At 45.4% G+C, this 24,314-nt stretch overlaps 1 protein-coding gene across 1 annotated transcript in view; it reads left to right on the top strand.

Annotated features, from left to right (window-relative positions):
* The first annotated feature begins 467 nt into the window (after positions 1-467).
* ARHGEF28 (Rho guanine nucleotide exchange factor 28) overlaps positions 468-24,314 on the top strand; it is a 197,102-nt gene continuing 173,255 nt past the window's right edge. Inside the window, exons 1-2 of the mRNA XM_054986796.1 lie at positions 468-550; positions 15,428-15,471. Coding sequence (XP_054842771.1) covers positions 544-550; positions 15,428-15,471 — 51 coding nt within the window. The 5' untranslated portion in view covers positions 468-543. The remainder of the gene's footprint in view (positions 551-15,427; positions 15,472-24,314) is intronic.

The following is a 24,314-nucleotide window of genomic DNA, read 5'->3' as shown; positions in this document are numbered from 1 at the left end:
TTCTTGGGATGCTTAAAGGCCTCGTCGCTAAAGCGGGCTCGTCGTATATGGCCACGATCGCTTATCGCCGTTCTGTCAATCCTGTCAAAAGCCGCCGAGAGACATTCATAGCGCGGCGCGAGTTGGAGGAACAGCTGCCCGCAGCTCCGTTGCGTTTGGGACCCCGAAGAGAAACACGCCGCGAAGCCTGAGCGGGACGCAAGCGAAAACGCCGGCCAGGCTTGGAGGCCGGCAGTCCACTAGAGGTCGCCGCTCGCCCTCCCTGCAGCCGCGCCGCCGCCAGCGCTACCTTAGCGCGGAGCGGCGAGAGATTCACACGCCGGGATTGCGGAGGAGCCTGCCCGGCCACTCCCTTGCCTGCGAGGCGGGCCTGCCGACGCACAGTAGCAACCCGTCTGACTAGGCAGCGCTCAGCTCCTCCCCCGGTGGCCGCGCGAGGGGCGACGGTGCCGGTGCTGGTGCCGGGCACGCAGAACTACGCGGGGCGCGTGCTCCGGGTCCGCGTCAAGGGGCACATCGGAACTCTCCTAGTGCAGGAAAACAATGACAGGTAATGGAGAGGTCGGGACGGGTGATTTCCCTTTCATCCCTCTTACTTCCTTGCAAAATTTGGTAGGGGGAGTTTATGGAAGCGGAATATTGGGACGGATCAATTCTATCTTTGCTACTAGTCAAGGGCTTACCCAGCAGAAACCTGACCACCTGCCCTCCCCAGGATCCTGTGCCTTTAAGGGTGAGATGCAGAAGTTCCACAGGGTGAGCTTCCCGGTTTAGACAGGAACCCGTCTGGAAAAGAGGGTGGCAACCCTGGAATGATATTTTGTTGAACCTGAAGAACAAAGTGGCAGGTAAAGGTGCTGCTTAAGAGGTTCAGTCAAAGCGTATTCGGTTGGCTACTTGGTGTTATTTTGTATTTGCAATAAGAAGTATATATTATAAAAGAATACTCTTTTTCAAAATCCTGCTAAAGGAAACAATTTTGTGTGAAGGCTCATATAATCTGATATTAAAAATTACTTATTTTATATCTTTTGGAGGCAGAACAGATGAGTAGACAAGGTGTTTGTAGTAGTGGCATTTGCACCTGTGTGCCTGCACACAGCTTTTCCACGCCCCCTCCCCTGCCTGAAGAGTTCTATGTGACTCAGAGACTTACTGTAGTTGTTTTCCAGGAGCAGAGCAACAACTGTCTTCTTTTGGTACTGTAATTTAATTCTGTTGATCTCAGTCTTGGCTGTGCTGGTGCCTGAAAGAAACAAGTTAATCTTGATTTCATGGTGACTTTCATGCCTTTCTCACCTGCACCAGACACACCTGGCACAATGGTTTGCTGCCTGAATTACTATGCTAAAAACTGTAGAGGGGCTGAATAACTTATGGAACAACTGGTTAAGGACAGCTGGGCCTTGCAGAGGGTCAGAAAGATTTGCTCATGGCTCCCCATTTGATGGAGGCCGAGGCTAGGAGTGCTCCATCTCACCTTCCTTGGTCCCCTGGGGACATTTACTGCTAAGTATTCCTGCTCAGGGCGGAGCTGTCTGTCAGTTTAGGCTAATTAAATGGTTTGACAAAATTATTTGATATTGTCAGTTCATAACAGAATGATTGCTGGTGTTTCTGGTTACTTTTACACCCTGACTAGAAAAAGGCCAAATCTAGGAGGTATATATACAACTGAGAAATAGACAAGAACCCCCCACAGAGAATTAAATTTTGTAAATTGTTTAATTCTCTGTGGGTTTTTTTTTGTCTATTTCTTACTTTTACACCCTGCCATGGAGCAATACTGGTCAAATTCCTGTAGCTGTGGATTCAAATTTGACCTTGAAATAAGCTACTATTTTGCCATGAGACAGAAAATCAAGCAAATACTTGAGCGCTCCCGTAAGTCCACAGAGAACATTGTTCAATACATCGCTGTGTGACTGACAGCCACAATCCTATGCATATCTACTCAGTTGGAAGTTCTGTTGTATTCAAGAAGGGTAGCCGTGTTAGTCTGCCTGTAGCAGTAGAAAAGAACAGGAGTCCAGTAGCACCCATAAGACTAACAAAACTTGTTCACGTCTTCAGATACAGCTAGAAAGTGAGTCCATCTGTCCTTTACGAAAGCTCATACCCTACCACAAATTTTGTTAGTCTTATAGGTGCTACTGCACTTTTCTACTGTTGTATTCAGTGTCTTATTCCCAGGTAAGTGTGCACAGGTATGCAGCCTGAGTCATTGTTTACCTTACACTAGTCAGTAAATGTGCTGATATAGAAACACAGTGGGTGGCTTTCTTTGAGGGTGCGTAACTTTGTCTTCTGCACACTTTAAAAGTGAGCCTTTTCATGAAGAATGTATCATCAGATTTATTTTGAAAGAAGTTGAGGTCTGGGGTATCAGAGGCCAGGAGACACTGTTTGGTATGTATAATTGAGGGCTGTTTCTGAGGATTCCTTCTGTGCTTGGCCACAGACATCCAAGCAGAATCCTCTTAGGCCTGATTTAAACACGGTGCTGGCAAGAGAAGGAGCTTTCCATTTCATAGGCTCATTTAAACTATGCTGCAACCTGTCCACAGCTACATGTGCTTCGTTTGCCTGCCCGAGATCTGTGGCTCTTACAGACAATGTTGCTGCTCTGCTTGGGTCGCAGCATAGTTTTTTAAAAAACAAACAAACCCTGAGCCGGTACAAAGTTGTACAGGGAATCTCTTTTGTCTCGCAAGCCTCACATTTAAATTAGGCCTGAGTAACCACTTGTGTGTATTTTCAAAAGGGAACTGTACAGGCGTGTGATGTGCTGTCTGGAACAAAGAATCTCTCTCTCTCTGTATATTGTACTCAGTTATCCATATCCAAGTGCAATAACTTATCCTAAGAACACAAAACGAGTAACAGGATAGAGATGTGCACTTTTAATGAGTCAGCCACATGAAAACGATTGCAAAACACCTCTAGATTTACAGGTCCCTTAATTGAATGCTATGCAAATTCTTTTGGCACATATTCTGTGAGCCTTGCCAGTTGGAGGAGAGGATTATGTTACACTGTGTTAAACTGTAAATGAGAATTATTGCCACTGTACATGGGGGGAAATAGACACAATCTTGATTCCCACCATTAAAGGCAAAGCTTAAATGAATAAGCGGCCAAGTTAGAGCTCTCAAAAGCCAAAAAGGAGTCCACCTGGAGTGCTTTTCCTGGCTTATGCTCAAAGTTTCAATCTATTGGTTGCCTTAAAATGGGACTCAGGACTGATTTATTGATAATACTGCACATATTCAGAATGCAAAGATAATAACCCTCAAAGTGCCTGCAGTCGGTGGGATAGAAATGAGAATGGCTTTAAGGTGCTTTGTTGTTGTAAGATGAATGTCAGAAGTTGGATTTGAAAAAGAATTAGGAGAAATGTGCGTAACGAGGGACTTGGCAAACTGGCTTGGATGAACGGTTCTAGAGAAGGAAGTGTGGAAAAATAGAGCTGTGAATGGAGGCACAAAGCCCTGGTATTACTGGAGGAGATAGAAAAGGGGGAAAATACACAGTTTCCAGTGAAAAGGGATCAAATGTTGCAGGTTTGGAGTAAATGGCTGCAGCTGCCCAAGAAAAAGTTCTTGGGATCATCTTGGGAAAAGATTGCTGGAAGCTCCATCCACGCCAGCAGAAGAGTCGCTTCCACCGGAGGAAGGCCCATTAAGGTGGTAGAAGGCTTCTGAGCAGAATGATTGGAATGCTTTCTGTGGTGCAGCCAAATGTTGAGGATGGTCTATAATTCTGGTCACCCCATTTTAAAAAGTGGATCATAGCTCTGGGAAAAATACTGAATAGTGTAACCGAGAGAACCAGGTATTTGGAGGTACCTTCCTTATGAGGAAAAGGCTGGAGTATTTAGGGTCTTTTAGTTTAGAAAAAACACTTGTAAAGGGGAGGAGGAGATAAGTGATTTATAAAATAATGAATGGTACGGTGTGCGTGGCTAGATGGAGACTCACACTTTCTGTAGTGAGCAAGGCCACTACAAACAAAATATTTGTTTTATAACAGACCTTATCAAACGGCTTTATATTGGCTGCATTTGAAGGCACAGGAGTAGGGGCCAGTATGCAGAAATAATATAGTTTTGTAAATTAACCAAAAGAAATAAAAATACAATATTTTGAGGAGGACTGAACATGTTCCGGGAGACATGGAAATTTGAGAGACAAAGAAAGGGCCTGCTAGGCCTAGGCTTGCCAGCCTCCAGGTGGTGGCTGGAGATCTCCTGGAATTACAACTGATCTCCGGCCAACAGAGAACAGTTCCCTTGGAGAAAGTGGTTGCTTTTGAGGGTGGACTGTATGGCATTGTACCCTGCTGAGGCCCCTCTCCTCCCAAACTCCACCCACTTCAAGCTCCACCCCCCAAATCTCCAGGAGCCTGCTGATGCGGGGAGGGTGGAATATAAATTGAATAAAATACATAAATAAATACATAAATAAACTTCCCATCTCAGAGCTGGCAACCCTGGCTAGGCCTCGAGGACTGCTTCCACCTGGTGACGAGTCTCTGTGTAGTTTTCATTGTGGCTGTGAATACAGCATGGGTAGTGGCAACAGAGCACCCACATGGTAGTTTCCCCTGCACTTTAGTTGCCTGAGGCCCCCCCCCCCCCGCCCCGGAGGCTGCCCTCCCCCTGTAACACTGGAAGGCTTTTTAGAGCTTTTAAAAAACAGTCACTGACATGTTGTTATAGCATTGTAATGATCTGTCTACTAGGTCCTCTGAATTCAATATTCTAAACATACAGATGCACAGAGAGCTGTTGTAACAGAGTGGTTAAGTGGTTGGGCTGCAAATCTGCACTCCGCTGGCTTAAATCCTACTACTACCATAAGCCTGGTAGGTGGCCTTGGGTAAGCCACTCCTCTCAGTCCAGTTCCCCCGCTGTATTGCGGGGATAATATAACGCTGACTTGTTCACTGCTCTGAGGGGGGAATAATCTGCCCAGAAGAGCGCTATATAAGTGCTAATAGTAATAGTAATAGTAATAGTAATAGTAATAGTAATAGTAATAGTAATGGTAGTAATAGTAATAATAATAATAATGTGATTACAATTCTTAGTAATATGACTGAATTCATTTTAAAAGACCTTTGGCCTTTGAACAAATTTTAACTGTCTTTCACTTGCCTTAATAATGTAGAGCTCGTGAAAATTAGGGTTCTTTTGTTTTTTCCTTGATGGCTTTTGAGAAAAAATTAACATACTTGGGACTCTGAATTCTCCTAGATGATGGTAATGTTTCTGCTAGTTTGCTGTTGCTAATGTGGCCGTGGGAGAATGCTCCAGAATCCTTTCCGCTTTGCCTATTGCTAACATGACTGTCAAGTTCTGTTTGCAGGATCTTTATTATTGATGACAGCCTGTGAACTAATGAAATGCTACACGTGGTTGTGACATTTATGCTGATTTACCATGTGGGGCGGGCAAATCTTATCTATAAGTCAGCAAACTTGATTGTAATGCCCAGAGTCAGTTCAAAAATCCCATATTTCTAATATTCATGGATGTTTTTGTGAATATTTTTTTGGTTTTGAAATGGCCAGAGGCATGTTTTTAAAGGCATAACTACATGTTAAAGGGACATGAGACTGCTTGTGACTAGTACAACTTCTCCAGTGTCCTGATGTCTTTTCCTTGTGAATTTCACTTCTCCAACCATTAACAGTTCGGGGTGCAGAGCAGGAGGACAGATAATGCGATGATGTAAAGATCTGGGGAGAGTGGACTTAAACTTGCGGAGGGAAAATTCAACAGGAGGCTGCAAGCTATTCAGAAGGAAGGTGGCTTTGCAGGTCATGGGAGCCTGACACCTTGCAAGCCCTACCTAATACCTCCTTGCCCAATTCATCCTCTCTAACTTTGGAGATTTCTTCAGACATTGGCCTGGATCTGAACAGTGTTTTCTGCTGGTAGAAGGTGCTTCTGCCAACGGAACAGAAGAGGTGATATTTGTTGATGCACCCCTTCCTCTTTGCCCCTCTCATGCTCTTCCTGGGGATTTATGGACAGTCGGGACACAATTGGGAGGGGGCACAGAACGCTACAGCAAGAGGAGGAAGATTGGAAAGTTTGTTCCATGAGTGCTTCACTGTGAGTGCTAAATAGGATCCCTGTCACTGACTACATACTTTCAGTCACAGGGACTAGGAACTTGCTTAAAAAACAACTGAAATTTCACTGAATCCTATATTTGGCATGGTATTGACATTGTATATTACTTTACCTGAGACCCCGGAGTTTCACTGCCAGTCTGAGTAGACACTACTGACTTTGATTCAGAATAAGGCAGTTTCAGGTGGTCATACATCTGTTATGCCCTTTTTAAAAATAAGAAACAAGTCTGAATGTGGAAGCCTTAGTTGTAAATTCTTCAGTGAGTGAATGAAACTGCAATTGCCTCTGTTTATGGTTCCTTCAGTTTGCTGTGTTTGATTTATTGAGAGTTTTTTTCCTTGAGTTTTAATCTTGGCAACCACTTAATGCCTTGTGGAACATTCTATAATGACTAAGGAGCAGCTATAATATTGGCCAACGTTCTGATTCTACATCCTATGGCTGCTTCTTAAATAAACAGTTAAGTGGTCTTCTGTGCTAGATGTGCCTGCCAAAGGCACAAATCTCTTTATTTAAAAAGGTCCCTATTTGACTTGAACTGACAGCATTGTTATAATTGTTAATATGAAGTATAAATAAGGTAACCACAACAAATGCTCTTAAAGCACTTTTAAATTTTGAATATATCTATTTTCAACTCTCACCACAAAAATAGCTGTCTGAAAATCTGGTGTAGAGCATGCCCTGAGTGCCAAAAGATCCGTTCTGTTTCTCAAGCAGAAGCCCACCTCAAATAGCAGTCCCCCTCCACTGCCAAGCATTGTTTCTCTGGGTCTGGCCCAAACTTGTAACACATTCTAACACCCCATCACTTCTTATAAGTTGTGAAATAAAGAATGTATTTAATATCTGAAATGACATTAATGGTGTTGGTGGTAATGGACTTGCATCCTGGGTTGTGCTTCTTGACAGCCCTGAGTCCCCAGTAAAGGGCACCTGTTCCCCTTCTCCTTCATCGTTCCACCTCCTCAAATGTTGCAAAGGAAACTACTTTTGAAAACAAGGGAACTGTCAAAAGCAAATGGTGATACCGACCTACACGGAAAGGCCTGCTTCTGAAAGAAAAAGATCATAACCTTCTTGGGCCTGCCCAGGCTCTTAATTTTGTCTGACGTAACCCTTTGAATCTTGGTCTTGGTTTAAACATGCTTAATCTCAAAGCAATCATTTTACATCATGAGGCGAAGTAACCATAAAAACTGCCTAGGAAGAGCTTGGCTGGGGATGCATTCAGACATCACAATAAACCATTATTGAATTAATCCCAAGTTGGGTGTGGTGTTGGGATGCAGATAGTTCAACAAACCAGAACTTGTTAGTTGGTTTCAAACAAAGATTTTAAACTAGGGTCTTGTTTGGACTAACTCTGGCTTGTTACAATGGGCTTTTCTGCTCAGGGTTTTTCATCAGTTCTGACCCCATACAGCTTCAATTTATCCCCCGATTTCCAGATACATTTTTTTGGATTTAGTTTTCACTTTGCCTTCCCAACCCTATTTTTTTCCTGGTTCTTTGAGACCACATTTTTTAAAAAGCTGATTCTGAGTCATCTTTGTTCCTTGTGCGGAATGTTTCTTTTGGTTTAGTTTCACTTGTCCAATCCTCACCTCCAACCCACTTTCTGATTATTTGTTTTGTTCATCATGGTCAAACCACTCCTCCTTATCTTTGCCTTTCTTCACCGTCCTGATTTCACTTCCAGTTTTGTAAAAAATCATCAATTTCATAATGTTATAACAACCTAACATTGTAATACTAGATGCTGAATCCCCAGCTTTCATTTTTAAAAAAGTAAGTCTCTAGCGCCTTCTGTTGTGGAGACATACCTTTTTCCTTATATTTCTACAATGGAAGGGGTTAGAGACATACTTTTGAAAAAAAGAAAGGAAGGAAGCTAGGGATTCAGAAAACCTGCTGCATCTATTATTACAATGCTTCCATAACATCATAACAACCTAATGTTGTATTAATAGATGCAGCAGGTTCTCTGCATCCCCTGCTCTCATTTTTAAAAATGTAAGGCTCTAGCCCCTTTCCTTGTGGAGATATAAGGGAAAAGGTTATCTTCTCAACAGAAGGGGCTAGAGACTTACTTTTTTAAAAATGAAAGTTTGGGATTCAGGATACCTGCTGCATCTGTTACTACAATGTTAGGTTGTTATTACTTTACAAAACTGATGATTTTTTTAAAAAAAATTCAGAGTCCAATGAGGGTGGGGGGGGAGACTTAAGCATGGGGTAAAAATAAAAAAGGAGGGTGCTGTGATACCACCAATGATGCCACTGGTGATGGCGGAGCCCTCACTTGAAAATGTTGATTATTTAGGGCATGTGAGGAAGAAGTAAACTGACTCCACCAATGTTAAAATGCAGAGGGAGCTGTGCAGATGAACTGTACCAAAACTGATTCCAGTGCTCGTGGATTTACTGCCAAGAAAATCAGGAATAAGTTGACCATGTGGAAAAGCCACAAAATGGTGGAACCATATTTTGTTGAGTGGCACAGCCCCCTTGTGGCCACAGGGATGGCAGTGTAGGGAGGATGTCTTCCCTGCTGGGAGGCAAAGATAAGGCAAGAAGCAGACAAAGTGGGATCTGTTACTTCTGTCTGGTTGACTAACCGCAACTTGTGGCACAAAGCACTGTTCAAACAAACCATGGTTAACTGTAGCATCCAAATCCAACCTTCTTACCCTCCTCTTTTTGTACGGCTTTGTGGATATTTTCTTGGGTGGCATTCCAGATGTCAATACATTGTGAATTTACTCTACGTTCTCCGTGGTGTTGTTTCAAATGTATTTTTTCCCTTTTGGTTTACAAAGCTACTGGCAGCTATTAGAGAACCTCAAACAATAGCAGCATAAATATTTTTTAGGGGAAAGAAGGAAGGATAAATAAAGCTAATCTGTATGCCGAAAGATCACCTTGCCAAGTATTATGGCATTTGTGTACTTTGTTTAATCTGATTACTTTTAATGGTGTGTGAACAAAAGCCTTTCCCCTGTTAAAATGGTTCTCGTTCAGTATCAGAACACAATACACTTTGTTGTAGACTTATAGACCAAGCAGTAGGAAACTTTCTTGATATGGAAGCCCCAAATGCATACCAAGGATGTGGGTATAGTAAATACTGGCATTTGCTGACTCTAGAAACTATAGAGATTTTCAGTCTTGCCACCCAGGCTGTACTTTTTTCACAGAGAAGGTAATAAAGAAAGGCACATCAAGAAGGTGGACTTTAATCTGAACTTGCTCCCAGTCAGACAGCTGAAACTGCTCATTATACACAGGCAGGCCTCCAGTCAAGGGGAACAACTGGAAAGTCCTGTTAATTCCAGGTAGAGTAGCAAAAGGCTTCTAAAGTATTCCAAGATACAGAGGCCAGATGAGGAGTTGCAATTGTACCTGTGGAACTGGCAACCTATAACAACGATAGTCCCTCATGTGGCCCCTGTGAGTGCCATGGTGTCCACCCATGGGTTTCCTAGGGTCCATTTGCTTCTTCACCAGAGTATCTCATCCCCAACACACAAAGCCAGCCCTCACTGAAGTACAGGCTTCAGAAGAGGCCAGGAAGCATCAACTTTGTGCCCACGTTTCTTCTCTAGTGTGTTTCACTGCTGTTTGTACCTCATTATCTTGTTGTTTTGATTTTTTAAAAAACTTACTTATTTAAAACATTTGTGGACTCAAAGCATCTAATAATGCAACAACCAGGTTGTGAGGATACAAAAGGTGCCGGTCCCATTAGCAAGATTAAAACATAGATTAAAATGTACAAATTACAAATTAAAAGAAACAGAGAGAATTAAAACAAACCCAGTGAAATTTACCCATCACCTTGCAGGTGTTTATATGGAGAGGCAGGGTATAAATGTTTTAATAAATTGATCCATGCCATTAAATCATGCTTTTGAATCTTGGTTCAGTAAGAATCTTGTTCAGCATTATCTGCAGTTTATGTTCTTTCAATGATCTTTAATGGCAGTTAAGCGGGAGAAGGGAATTGGCTTGCAGAAAGGAAGGAGATGGAGGAAAGGAGTACCAGCTGATTTAAAAAGGAAGCCCGCTCACTTCTCACACCATTGATCTCTTCTGTCCAGAATTCACAACTGGCTCTTTTGTTTCATGGGATAGGCTGGAAGGTCGTGTAGCTTGCCTTGGGTTGGCTCGGCAGGGAACCTTTTGGCTCAGCCCTTGCTTATGTTTTTTCTGTAAACATTCTCAAACTTCATCAAGACTTATGCGGCATATTTTTCTTAGGATAGTAACAAGATCTTATACAAGAGCCGGAAGCCAAAGAGGATCAATTATGTGTCCTGTTGCACGTCCCTTTCAGGAAATACCATTATTAAAGTGCGACTTCTATTGGGACTTGCTTAAAGGAAATAATGAGAATGTTTGAAAACAATGGTTGCTGTCCTTTTACATGGAAAATATAAGGGATTTCCCCAGAGATGTTTGGGGGTGGTTTAAAGCTTGCTTCCAGTGTCACTTCATATCTTGAGTGTCATGTGAGAATGCTCAGTGCACATCAGTTCAGCGGTCAGGAAGTGCTTTGTGTGTATGTGGCAGGGGAGCCCAAACCATCCTTGTGGTTGTCAAACAAACCAGCACCTGATCATTCTGAAGGGGGCTACTTAGAATACCTTAAGCAGGGCCGGATCCAGGGGGGGGCAAGGGGGTAGCCTGTCCCCGGCGCCGCTAAAGAGGGGGCACCGGGCGCAGCTGCCAGCTGCCCGGGAGGCTGAGTGCAGGGTTGGGAAACCCTCACCAGCCCCGCCGATGGGGCGGCTGGCTGGCTTGCCGCGCGTGCAGCCAGCCGCGTGGCAAGCCAGCTGCCCCAGCTCATGCCCTCGCTGCTGCCAGCTCCGCAGCTCACCGTGGGCTGGAGCGGCTGGCTTGCTGCACGGGTGGCACAGGGCAGTGGGGCGCGCTAACTGTGCGGAGGGCCTCCTAGCCCTGCGCTCAGCTGGCTGCATGACAAGCCGGCCACCCCAGCGCCTGGTGAGCCGCGGAGCCCTTGGCAGCGAGAGCGTGCGCTGGGGCAGCTGGCTTGCCGTGTGGGTTGCTGAGCGCAGGGCTGGGAGCCGCGTGCGCGGCAAGGCAGCCAGCCGCCCCACCGCCTGCCCGCGCTGCCGCCAGCTCCATGACTCACCGGGCGCTGGAGCGGCTGGCTTGCTGCGCATGGCTCCCGCCCACGTGATAACATCACAAGTGACGTCATCATGCAGCGCCGGGAGCGCGCGTGCGCGCGCACGGAGCTCCCAGGCAAGGTTTGCCCCGGGCGCCCGTGTGCCTAGATCCGGCGCTGACCTTAAGGCGTGGTTCATACATGCTGGAGAAAGAGGTGTGGCAAGAAGTTGTTCAAATGGACTCCACAACTTCAGATAGCAGGTTGCAGATTCTTACTCTGAATGTTCCTTTGCATAAGAAACTCCATGCAAACAGAAAAACAGGAGCCAAGGGGGAAAGATTCCACCCCTCTCAGTCTGCTGTGCTGCTTTTCTGCTTGCAAGGAGTTTTTAAACATATGAACCATTCCCAAATGTTCTCCTCCATGATCTGCCCTCTGCATTCTAGCTACGTCATCCCAAGAGATGGGCATGAACCACAAAAAAAACGAACCACGAGGTTCGTGGTTCGTGGGTTTTCACGAACCAGGAACCGGCATGAACTGGGGCAAGTTTACAAACCAGTTTGTGGTTCATGGGGTTTAAATGCCCCTTTCCGGCCGCTTAGCAGCAGCAGGGAAAGGGGCATTTTACAGTTTAAAGGGCTGTTTCCTGGCTTGGAAGTGGCAGGTCCCTTTAAACTATCAGCTGGCAGGTGGGGGAAAAATCCCCCTAGCTGTCTGCAAGCTGATAGTTTAAAGGGACCTGCCACTTGCAAGCGGCAGGTCCCTTTAAACTGCCCAAACCCCACCCCCCACCCCACCGCCCAGCCCCAGCTACAGCTACAGCCCCAGCCCCACGCTTACTTTGCCCTGTGGGCCCACGGTGTCCTCCCTCTCCTCCCACAAAGGGCGGGAAGGCCATTTTTGGCCTCTTCTGCTGGTGCGTGGGCCTGCAGGGTGGCGGAGGAGGGTGAAAACAGCCATGGCAGCCATTTGAGGGGCAGGAAGGCCATTTTCTCCCTCCTCTGCCACCCTGCTGGCCCACGTAGTTGCGGAAGAGGCCAAAAACGGCCTTCCTGTCCCTTGTGGGAGGAGGGGGAGGATACCGTGGGCCCGCAGGGCAAGGTAAGTGTAGGGCTGTGGCTGTGGCTGGGGTTTGGGCAGTTTAAAGGGCCCTCCAGCTTGCAAGCCGCAGGTCCCTTTAAACTATCAGCAGGCAGGCGGCAAGGGGGGATCCCCTCTGCCTCCTGTCAGCTGATAGTTTAAAGGGACCTGTGGCTTTCAAGCCACAGGAAAAGCTTATATGGCCCCAGGGAAATGGCCTTTTAAACTGCTCCTTGACGACCCAAATGAAGCAGTAGACCAGTTCATGGAAGTTTGTGAAAACGAGCTTCCACGAACCACTGGTTTGTGAACCATGAACCAGCCTGGTTCGTGCATTTTTTTGGGGTCTTAATTCGATTCATGCCCATCTCTAGTCATCGCCTTGCCTGTGTGAACCTGGCCTAAGGCTGCCATCTTAAGCACATCTGCTAGGTCCTTGGTTTACCGGTTAAACATACTGAGGATTTCCCCCTTTTCTTCAATTCACAATCCTGAGGTCATCTGTAATTACCTTGTTTCTAATGCCATCTAAACACAAAATGTGAATGTTAAATTTATGTAGTCTTAGCAACTACTCCCCTTTCCCCTAGAGGGTCACTAGAAGCCTACCATAAACATATAAATAAGCAATGTAAAATTACTATGCTCAGTTAGGTATTGGGTGGCTTAAACCAAATGAAGGAGTTTTTAATACAATGCAACATGAATGTGCTCTGATAAATGTGAGTGCTGCCAACTTTCTTTGTAGGATTTAATCCAGATATCAGGTTCTACAGTTTGTGTTCTGCAGCAAGTACTTGGGGGTAGCTATGGTTTTAAACCACTTGATTAGTATGCTCATGTTAAGTAGAATATTTATGCAGTGCTTCAAATGATACCTGAACATAGAAGTTACTCCATACAAAATGTGTGAAATAGCCTTTAAAGTAATAGTGAGTATTAAAGCAGATTTGTTTTGTTGTAGCACAAACTGTACAGGTAAATTCTGAATCTGTAAGAGGAAAAACATTTAAGCAGTTTTCTGACTCATTGCATGCAGCATGGTATGGAATAACAGGCTGTGAAAAACAGAAGTCTATTGGTTTTGGAGAATGTTCAACCTGAGCCGTTTGCTTCAGAAGAAAGGTAGCCTCCTTTAGGGTAGACTGGGGTTTCTTTCTGTTTTTGTTAGAATGTTTCGTTTGTACATTAATCTACTCTTGCATTCTCAAGGTTTGGAGTAGTTTCTGAATTATTTTTTAATAAAATATTTTTAGCATGACCTGATAGAAGAAATGCAAAGGGATTTCCAGGTTAATTAAATCAAAATGGATTATACATGGTCTCTTAATATCCCCCAATTCACTATTGCAGGACACGAGTTGGTACTACCTGAAATCTTGCTCTTTTGACTTTGGATGAAATCTGAAGGAGTTCTCCCATCTCAGACATTCTAGGGCCGTTTTCTCTGTGGCAAAGAACATTTTTGAACATTCCTGACCTTTATTTTTTTTCACCTCAGTCTAGTCCCCCTTCACTTTTTGCAAAATATTACTTAGGTATTGCTTTTAAATTGATTATGGCTCCTTCACATGCATATAATGAAGGTGCTTATGTGTTTTTAACATTATAGTTTTATCATTTATTGTTCCTGTTTTCCTTGTTCTGATTTCCTGAATTGTGCTTGCTTACTGTAGGAAATTCCTTTGAGCTTGGCTGGATCTGTTTTCCTCTAGGCTATGTGCTCAATACTTTTTCTCTTGTCCCCGTAACTTCCTTTCTTGGACTTTGAGCATTTTACAGCATAGAAGTCCCTCAGCCTGCCATATCAAGTAGCAGAAGCATTTCTGAGGTTGGGCACTTGTGTATGGATTTGCAGATGGGGCTGGCTGGTGGGGCAGAGTGGCCATTAAGGCCACTGGGCAAGTCCTGGTGGGTTGATTGCTGGGGGACAGCCCTTTGCAAAGTGGCTTGGAGGCATGGCTGCTGCATGTTCAAGGCCCCGCCCCATACAGGGCCCCCACACTCCATAATGTGGGCATGTGTGAGTTGAGTGGAAGCCACAGCAAGCCACTCCTCCCCTCGCCTCTTTTTTAGGGGAAGGCACTCTTCCCACTTTCCTCCCACTTCATTGGGTGGGCAGGGCTGGACTGCGAGGAGGGCCCTTTTTAGAGCACTCACCTTAGCCTGCAGATTGAAAAACTGAAATTTTGTGTGGGGCAGTGTAAGAATTTCTCTTAAATGGTGTATGAGGCATCAGACAAAATGACAGACTGTGTTAAAGAACTGAAGACTTTTGTGAAGGTATTTCTTACACAAACATAGGCTATGAATATCTTCTAATGTTCTTTGCTTGTTTCAGTTTCTGTGAGATTACGCATTGTAAAGAGAGAGAAAAGTGTATGTCTCTGTATATAGTCACCCAGGCAGCCAGTGGCTGAGGTTTTGCATAAATATTTTCTGTAAACAAATTAAGCTTGAAGAATACAAAGATCCATATTATTCTGCCCTTGTTTTCTCAGCTGTGAGAGTACAATACACTTTAACCAGCAGATCTTTCCTTTATATCTTGCTTGATAGAACTACTTATTGGCTTGTTTGTATTACATACATTATACTGTGTTACAAAAACACATGGAAACAAATGGCATACTTTTGTGGGGGGTAGGGCTGCACACTTTAATTAGCTGGTTAATCAACTGAAGCTTTAGTTGTTTAATTGGTGAGGGCAAATCTTAATTGGTGAGGCTGCAAATTAAGAGGCTACTTCTTTATTTTGAAGGTTGCTGGCCTCAGTATGAAGGTTTTGATGACATGCAAAAATATTTAAATTTAAAGAGTTCTTTAATTGGCCACCTGTATTACTTCCCCCCCACAGTTTCACCTTTTCACCTGCCATGTTCCTTTTGTTATAGAACAGTTTATAAGAAGCAATGGCTTTTGCAGATCCTAGGAAATTGCTTTGGGAGCCATTCCGATACCATGGTGATGGGTTCAGTAAAGGCCTCTGAATAGCCCACAGACTAGTATCAATGCCTTGCGATTAAGTATGTGATAATTACTTTGGTTTACTCTGTTTGTAGATGCTGTAACGATGGAATTGAGCTGCACTGAAGTACCTCTTTATGTAAGTTCCACAACATTAGGCTTCTGCCCTCAAAGGTCTTTTCTGTTGTTTTGAATGGGATCTTACTGAAAGGCAGCAGAAATGAAACGAAAATTCTGTTCCCTGTTCAGCTGAGACTTTAAGCTGTTGAATGCTTCTGTCGAATGAGCTATTATACCAGTAGTGCTTTTATGCTGATGGTGGGCCACATTTCTGAGGTAGATAGGACATGGTTTTCCAAATTGTGTCAACCAGATTACTGCAGTTTCTTTCAGTTGGCTGTGCTTGAGATGGAGATGCTGTGCCATGAAAACAGTCCCAGGAGTTGAAGAGAAAAAATGTTTCCATTATCAATTCCAGTGTTCTGTCCCTTTTCTCCTTGTCATAATAGCTCTAGATGTCATACTTAGGAAGATCATATTTGGGGCTGGCATAGAACATCGGAACATACAATTTAATCAGTGACCATTGCTTTGTTCACCTTTTTTAAAAAAGAGATTCAACCACAAAGTCCCACAAAGTTGTATGACAAGTAGAAACTCAGAAGTTTTTATTTAACTGGATTCTCAAAACTTGCAGTCCTCCTAAGCACACTTGCTCAGAAGTAAGACAAATGCAGCTGCATCCTATGAGCCTTCAGCATGTGCAAAAGGGAGATGGGTGATCGCATCCAGGTTCTTCTCCTTGCCTTACCCTCTGTGCAGCTTGGCATGTTACCCATGAGGCTTCCCCAGCACAGGCTCTTCGAAGGTTGCTAGAGAAAGGATCTGCCTCTGCAAATGAGAAGCTCATAGGATGCAATCCATTAAACACAATGGTGTGACTTTTTTCCACCTTAATGCTGCTTTTGGTTTACTGTAGAATGGATTTATTATAAAATCAGACTGTCACCCTATTAAAATAATCCTAGCCAATTATATCTGCACAAATTTGCCTTGGAACAGAACAATTTGCTGGATCCCATCAAAAAGAGTTATACACACCTCCCTCCTGTGGCTGTCCCACAACTGCCCCCTCATGATACTTCTGAGGGTTCCCTGCTCCCTTTGGGCAACATTTCAGGGGGCATTTGAGGTAGCTTTAGGAGGGGGAAGGTGGTGATTTCATGCTTCTGTGCGTGGAATTTAGACTTGCTTCTACTCATTAGCTTGGGGGGAAAATACTTCCTCTGTTTTTAGAGGATACCAACTATCTCCAGAGTGGGAATTATAGTGTTCCCCAGGGTGCAGTCTTATCCCCCATGTTATTCAACCGCTTTATAAAGCCTTTAGTAGGACTCTTTCATAGCTATGCAGCTGGATGCAGATGACACCCAGCTCTATATCCCACTATTTAAATCACCACGGGATGCAGTAGAGATCTTGGGTTGCTGCCTGATGGCTGTGGTCAAACAGCTGAAAGCAAATGAATTGAAACTGAACACAGAGAAGACGGAAGTGATGTTAGTTGAGAAGGCAGAGACCTTGAAGGATGTTGTACTCCCCACTTCTGATGGATTTCATCTGACTCTCACAGATTCAGTTAAGAGCTTAGGGTTAATACTGGATCCAGCACTACTTAGCATAGTGGTTAAGTGGTTTGACTGCGAATCAGCACTCTACTTGTTCAAATCCCACTACTGCCGTGAGCTCAGTAGGTGGCCTTGGGTAAGTCACTCCTCTCAGCCCCAGCTCCCCAGATGCATTGTGGAGATAATAATAACACTAACTTCTTAACTGCTCTGAGTGGGGCAATGATCTGTCTAGAAGAGTGGTATATAAGTGGAGCCATTATTATTATTATTACTACTACTATTGCTACTACTACTGCTATTATTATTATTATTACTGCTGCTGCTGCTAGAGAAGCAAGTCAAGGCAGTTGCAAAAAATGCTGTCCACAAACTCAGTCTAGTCTGGAAGACGGCCGCCCTACCTTGACACAACCAATCTGGCCACCTGGATCCATGCCATGATATTGTTGAGACTTGACAACTGTAATGCACTCTGCATAGGTCTCCTCTCTAAGTTAGCTCAGAGACTTCAGTTGCAGAACGCTGAAGGTCAGCTATGATCAGGTGTTAGGAAGAACTGGAATATTACTCCTATTCTGCAGTCACTCCGCTGGCTCCCTATCAGTTCAAGGAATTGGCTTTCACTACAAAGCCCCTCACTGCCTTGATCCAGCATATCTCCCTGTGTGTGCCGCCACAGCAGCTGGGCTCATCTGGTCAGGGCCTTCTGCAGATACCACCCAGCAGCTGGGCAAAATCAACAGCTACCTGTACACTTTGTTCCTATTGCTGTAAGTATGATAGACTGTGGTCTTATTGCTGTAAGTATGATCCTGCTGGGTAGATCTTGTTGTTTAATATGTCAATCTTAGAATTACTTATGCTCTGTTTCAGCATTTTTTAAACTCTTTATTGGATTTCTGCTGGTTTTAAATTTTAGAAAATTCATTTGTATACTATATACCCTATTACATATGTATTGAAATGTCTTTGAAAGAGGTGACTAATTAAATCAGGAGTTCCCAGCCTTGTTGAAACTTTAGGTCCTGTTGGAATTTTGAGAAAGTTCCATAACAAAGTGACTACTATGACGGGTGGGGAGGCGGGAGCCAACATAAAATGGCTGTTACAGAGGCTTGTTCCAATGTTTGGAAATTCCTCAAAATTTATTTTCAAGCCAAGCATCCTCCTATCATGGAAGCAGCTGTTTCCAAATGGGTGATCCCTGCTGAGACAAAAGGATGTCTCCTGGGCTCTTCTGAAGCACCTCATACTCCAGTTAACGGAGAAAACCAGAACTGGCTCTTTGCTTTGTGGTAGAAGCAAGTGGGCACCAAGAAGGCATGCTGGCAGGTGGCACGACATTCATTGGCACCACCACTGGCTTACATATTAGATATCATTAAAAACTGAATAAGGCAGACTATAGAAGTACCTTAGAACAATGCATGTGATGAAGGCATGCCCTGTGTGGTGTAACTGATAGAGAGACAGACAGGAACTGGGTGATGAGTTCAAATCCCCACTCAGCCATGAAGCTTACTGGGTGACCTTGGTTTAGTTAACTCTTTTTCAGCACAAAGTTGTTATTTCTTGAAGTTGTTGGGGAGGCTAAAATGAAGGGGGTGGGAGGGGCCCAGAGCTTCTAGATGAAAAAGAGATAAAATATAATAATAATAATAATGTAATTTGGTTTTCCGATCAGGCTTGCACTTGGAAATCAGTTACATAATGCTAATCGCATTACTGATTAAACAAAAAAAAATCTATTCTGTAGAGCTGAGTCATAATTGGTTTTGAATACAGTACATATACAGAGCTCTCTCTTGGGAGTTCCTCCTATGAAACTCCTGCCTTATTAGTATACCTTTCATGGGAAACACAATTAAACCTGTATTGAAATTAAGTACCAAAAGTGTTTCCTTTGTCTATTTTCACTGAGCAGGTTGCTGACTTGCTGTGTCTGGCTGAAATTCTATACATTTGGGTTTGGAAGACTACAAAGAGCTGTGATGTTTGTGTAAGAGTGAGTCAATGAAAACCATCTTTTACTTAAGGTTTGATTCTTTTTGAAGTTGTGGCATAGAATTCACGTAGCTACAAAAAGATGGTATTTTTAGACAGATGCGTTCAGCTTAATTTTTTTTTCAGAGGAGCGGGAAGGGAAAAGAAAGGCTCATTATGTAGTTTGACATGCTTTAATCAATAATGATTTTTAGTTAGATGTTAAGCAAATTGTTAAAGACCCCACTTTGAAAACTAACAAGGTGTAAATAAAGGAAAGCTTCTGGATTTAAAATCATAGTGTTTGAATATGAAGACTGATCTAAACATCATGCCTATGAATTTAACATCAAACAGATCCCCGATGACTCTCTCTGACTCTGTGATTGTCACTCTGAAAATCTGAGTAAGGAAGGAACCATGTTCAGTCCCCTTCTTACTATGTACAAGTCCTTCAGCGTGGTTAAAACAGTTAACTGGATGGTGGCCACTTTCATCCATAGCATGACTCCAGGTGGGGTTTTGGGATTTGATGGTGAAGAGCAGCATCGTTTCTCAAGCTTCTGAAGACATTAAGTTGTGTGATGGGAGGGCCCTCGGCCCTTTCTGGCTATGCGTAAGCAAACAGTCCTGTTGGGTGAGTGTGAGCCCTGAGGCATACTGAAGCAGCATCCTGGATGCCATCCCCAAACTGCTATTATGTAAAATACTTCTTATGCACAAGAGGTCTTGAATTTAATTTAGCAATGATAATTTGTTTTGCTTTTAGAAACAAGTATAGGTTGGAAACAGGGGGCTGAGAAAGCCTATCAGTGCTGTCCCATGATATTTCTGAAATGTGTCCTTAGATACAGAGCTGGCATTGGACACGCTGAAGCTGATATAAGCTCTGTAATCTCTATGGGACCTGGTGTAGTGTAGTGGTTAAGTAATTGAGCTGCAATGCAACACTTTGTTGGTTTGAGTCTCACTATTGCCATGAGTTCAGCAGGTGGCCTTGGGTAAGCCACTCATTTCAGCTCCAGCTCTCCAGCTGTGTTGCAGGGATAATAATATCACTGGCTTTGTTCTCTGCTCTGAGGGGTCGTTAATCTGTCCAAGAGAGTGGTATTCAAATTAACTGTTGTTGTTATTCAGTATGATGTTTTATACCTGGATTATGTATTTGAGAATTCTGAGTACATGCAAAGGTGTTGCATAAAATCACAAGAGAGTATTGTTACAGAGTGTTTTTCAGGTTGTGGGAATTGTGAACTAGTGTCTACATGAATGATATGTGAATTTTTTAAATCAGATGTCAATATGCATTAATCCTGCAATTACAAAGGCGCATACTACATTATTTAACATTTATTGATAGCCATAATTTCTTTCTCCTGTCACGGTATGGGTTTGTAAAGTTCCTTTGATCATTTTGTGCTTTACGGATGACTTTTTTCTTCCTTGTTGGTTCTGATTGACTACAAATGTAAGCAAGATGAATTAGAATTTTAACTGTTTTCTTTCGGGACGACTAAATCTTTTATTCTGTCAATAATAAATTGGCCAAATTTGTTTAGATGTTGCATTTAAACTTCACTCTATTGGTTGTGCAGAGTTCTTGTTTTTGTTCCATACCAATAGTGAGCATATCTAGAATTTAGTGTTTTTAGTTCAACATATTTGCACATAGCAGCGAACATACACTTAACTGCAAATGGGTTAGAAGTATAATGAGAAATCAAAGACTAGAGTGGTATTTTTTGGAAAGCAACTTTTTGATGCAAACATCAATTCTACCCTAGTATTGGTTGATTCAGAAATATCACCATTGGTTTTATACCAAAACTTGCTTTGCATGTGCAAATGTGACAAATGTGCTCTCACTGTTCACTTCTCCCATGTTTATGGCTTGTAGATATACTATATTAACCTAATTCTCTTTTCCTTGCTTTTCAATAATCATGTGTTTTTGGGTTTTATTTTAAGGACTAGTTTCTTTCTGCATGAGCTTCCATAGGAAACTGGCTGTTTCACCGGTAGCCAGCATGCAACACAGGTACTGCCCCTGGATGGGGACAGCAAGGTCGAAGGCCTCGTAACTAGACATGGGCATGAACAGCATTACGAACGGGAAAAACCCATGAACAGCCCGTTCATCTGTTTGCGAACAAGCCGTTCGTGAGGCGCCATTGCAAACAAACAAGCAGTCATCGCAAGCCTCATTCGTTGCGTTCATCTGCTGTTTGTGAAGCCAGACAGCCAGGCACTTTAAATCAATTCCCTTGGCAACGGAGGCTGGGAGTGCCTGAACTCTGTCTGCACTCCTTCTGTCGCCCTGGAAACCCCAATCTGAGCCCAACTTAGCTTGATGGGCAGGTCTTCCTTCCGAGTGTGGAGCTGCAAATTGGTTACAATTGATTACATGGCAGCAGAGACTAGGAGAGAGGGAGGATGAAGGGATGGTGTTCTGTAGCCTTGGGCACTCCAATCTCATCCCTGCAAACCCTGTTAGGCAGTTCTGACTGCCAACCACAGACCTCCTGCTTTTCCATATGAGACCTCTGCTTATAAAAGGGTACTGTGCTCCCAGTTCTGGCTTTCACTTTCAGCAGGCAGTGGAGTGGGACAGAGCTGTTGCTAGCCTTTTGGGAGAGAGACAGGGAGAGTGCATTGGAGCTTGGATTTTTTCTGTGTGTGGTGGGTGGGATAGGGATCTATCCCCTCTGGTTCCAGGGCTGCTGCCTGGCCCTGGGGTCAAGAACAGTGGGGACCTCGGCTGAGGGCTCACTTTATTATTAGTGCCTGATCTGGTCAGGTCTCTGGGAGTGCTGGGGTAGCGCTCTAGCCCCTCCCTCTGGTTCCAGGGCTACTGCCTGGCCCTGGGGCCAAGCTCAGTGGGCACCTTGGCTGAGGGCTCACCCTGGTCAGGTCTCTGGGAGTGCTGGGCTAGGGCTCTAGCCCCTCCCTCTAGTTCCAGGGCTGCTGCCAGGCCCTGGGGCCAAGCTCAGTGGACACCTTGGCTGAGGTCTCACAGTGTTGTCTTCTTCTGTTTCCTCCTTCTTGTTTGCTGGCACAATGAGGCTTCGGCCGGGGACCAAGGGTGCTCGTGGGGGGAAGTGCAAAGATTTTCCCGCCCCACCGGAAGCAGTACTGGACAGGGCTCTTCAGCAGCAGGGACTCCCGCTCCCCAAAAATCACCTATGGGGGCTGTGGAGGAGGCCAAAGACCTCTTGCCGCCGGGGGAAGAGGAACTCTTTAAACTGTTTAAGGAGGAAGAGGCTGAGGGATCCATGGAGGAATGGTTTGGGTTTGATGAACCATCCATCTTGTCCCCATCCCAAACTCTTGGTGCTGTCCCTGCGTGCAGTCTGTCCCTCACTCCATCTTCCATTGCCAGCTTCACACCACAGCCAGTAACCTTTCGTCCTCCCTCCCCAGGAACAGTTAGCAGTCCACAGTTCAAATCGGCTGTATGGAGGCACTTCTGGGCCCTTCCAAATGACCCCCATGTGGTGCAGTGCCATGTCTGTGATGGCCTGGTGCACAGGGACAATGACCAGAAGCACCTGTCATCAACGGTCCTGACCAGGCATCTGAAGACACGCCACCCGAGCCTGTGGTCTCCGTCCTTGGCCAGCGAAACATCCGGCAGGGGGAGACAGAGGGCTACCAGCTCCTCTGAGCTGGGATCATTGGGAGGGTCACCAGAATCCACCCCAAGCAAGAAGCCTTGCCTCGAGGGTGCTGCTGGTGGGAGCGGAACGGTCAGGCAGGCCACCCTTGGGGAGGTTGTTCCATTGGGGTCGGGGATAGTGTCATTGAAAAGGGTGAGGTCAAGGGCTCAGGAGGCGGGCGCTCATGTGGTGGTGGAGATGATTGCCCTGCAAGGATTCCCCCTATCTGTCGTGGAGGGTGTGGGTTTCTAAAGGTTGCTTCAGCACTTTGCCTCATGGTTCTCCATGCCGTCACGGTGCACCGTTGGGCGTCGAGTCCTGCTCGCCCTCTACCAGTCTGTGCGAGACATGGTGCTCAGGGAGCTCCCAGCTTCCAAAGGCCGTACTGTACACTTCACGGCCGACCTCTGGAGCGGCTGTCATCACGAGTACCTTGCCATCACTGCCCACTGGTGGCAATCAGAGGTCCTCCGCCCCCCCAGGCCAAGAACCGGCACCCGGAAAAAGGCGCCATGCTTGACACCGGGCTACAGGGTAGTTCTTCTCCAGGCCTGGGGGATGGACGAGGTCCATACTGGGAAGAACATTGCCACCACCGTAAAGGCAGCTCTGAGGGAGTGGGCAGCAGGGGCAGAAGGGTTTGTCTGTGGCTTCATGGTGACAGACGCGGGAAGCAACATGTTGGCAGCCCTGAAAAAGGCATCCCTCCTAGGCCTGGTGTACATGGCGCACAAGCTGCACCTGGTGATGAGGGACGTGCTTGGGCTGGGGAGCAAGCCAAGGGACAGCTGGGATGAGGGAACCTTGTGGACGTGCAATCTACTGGAGAGCTGCTGCTGCATCACTTCCCACTTCTCCCGCAGCATCAGCTCTTCCCGCGAGCTGTTCCATAGGCAGGGGGAGGGGGGGACCCCAAGCACCAACTCTTTCAGGACCTGCCCACCCACTGGAACTCCACTTACAACATGATATGGGAGCCTCAGCTCCATGGAATGGAGAGTCCTTGGCCAGATGTTCCGGATGCTGAAACCCTTTAAGGAGGCTGCCGAGCTCCTGTGCTCCTATGAGGCCAGCCTGGGTCAGGTCATCCTCCTTATCCACAGGCTCAACCAGTTCGAGCACGAGAAAGAGCTGCTCCCCAGGGTCCGGGACTTTGTGAGGAGGATCCAGGCATGTGTGGCTGAGTGCTTGCATCATCTGCGCCATGAGGTGCCGTACCAAATGGCCTCCCTCTATGACCCCCGAATCAAGGGCAGCATCGCCATGCAGGCGGATCAGATGCTGCACTGGAAAAAGGAGCTCCACCCAGTGGTGCTCCATTACCAGAAAGAGAAGGCAGGCCTGAGGGAACCGGGCAGGGGTGAGGGGCGGGTGGTGAAGGAGGAGCAGGAAGAGGAGGAGGGTTGGGGGGAGTTGGGAAGAGAGCCACACCAGGAGAGACTCACCCAAACGTCCCCACTCGATCTCTGGGCCTCGACGGTGGGCTGTGTGGTTGGCCGCAGTGGGCGTATCGCTCGTGGGCGTATCGCTCGTGGTGGAGGACTCGGTGGGGGCTATGGTGTGAGAGTACCTGGCGGAGCCCCCCAAGGCCCCTCCCCCACTCCAACCCCTTGAAGTATTGGGTGAGAAAATCTTCCGCATGGGCGGACCTGTCCATCGTGGCAACCAACGTCCTTTCCTGCCCTCCCACCAGTGTGCAGAGCGAGTCGGTG

This window comes from Eublepharis macularius, chromosome 8 (genome assembly GCF_028583425.1).
Source record: "Eublepharis macularius isolate TG4126 chromosome 8, MPM_Emac_v1.0, whole genome shotgun sequence".
NCBI lineage: Eukaryota > Metazoa > Chordata > Lepidosauria > Squamata > Eublepharidae > Eublepharis > Eublepharis macularius.
Note: the sequence above shows the minus strand (reverse complement) of the source record. Positions and strands in the feature narration are given on the sequence as shown.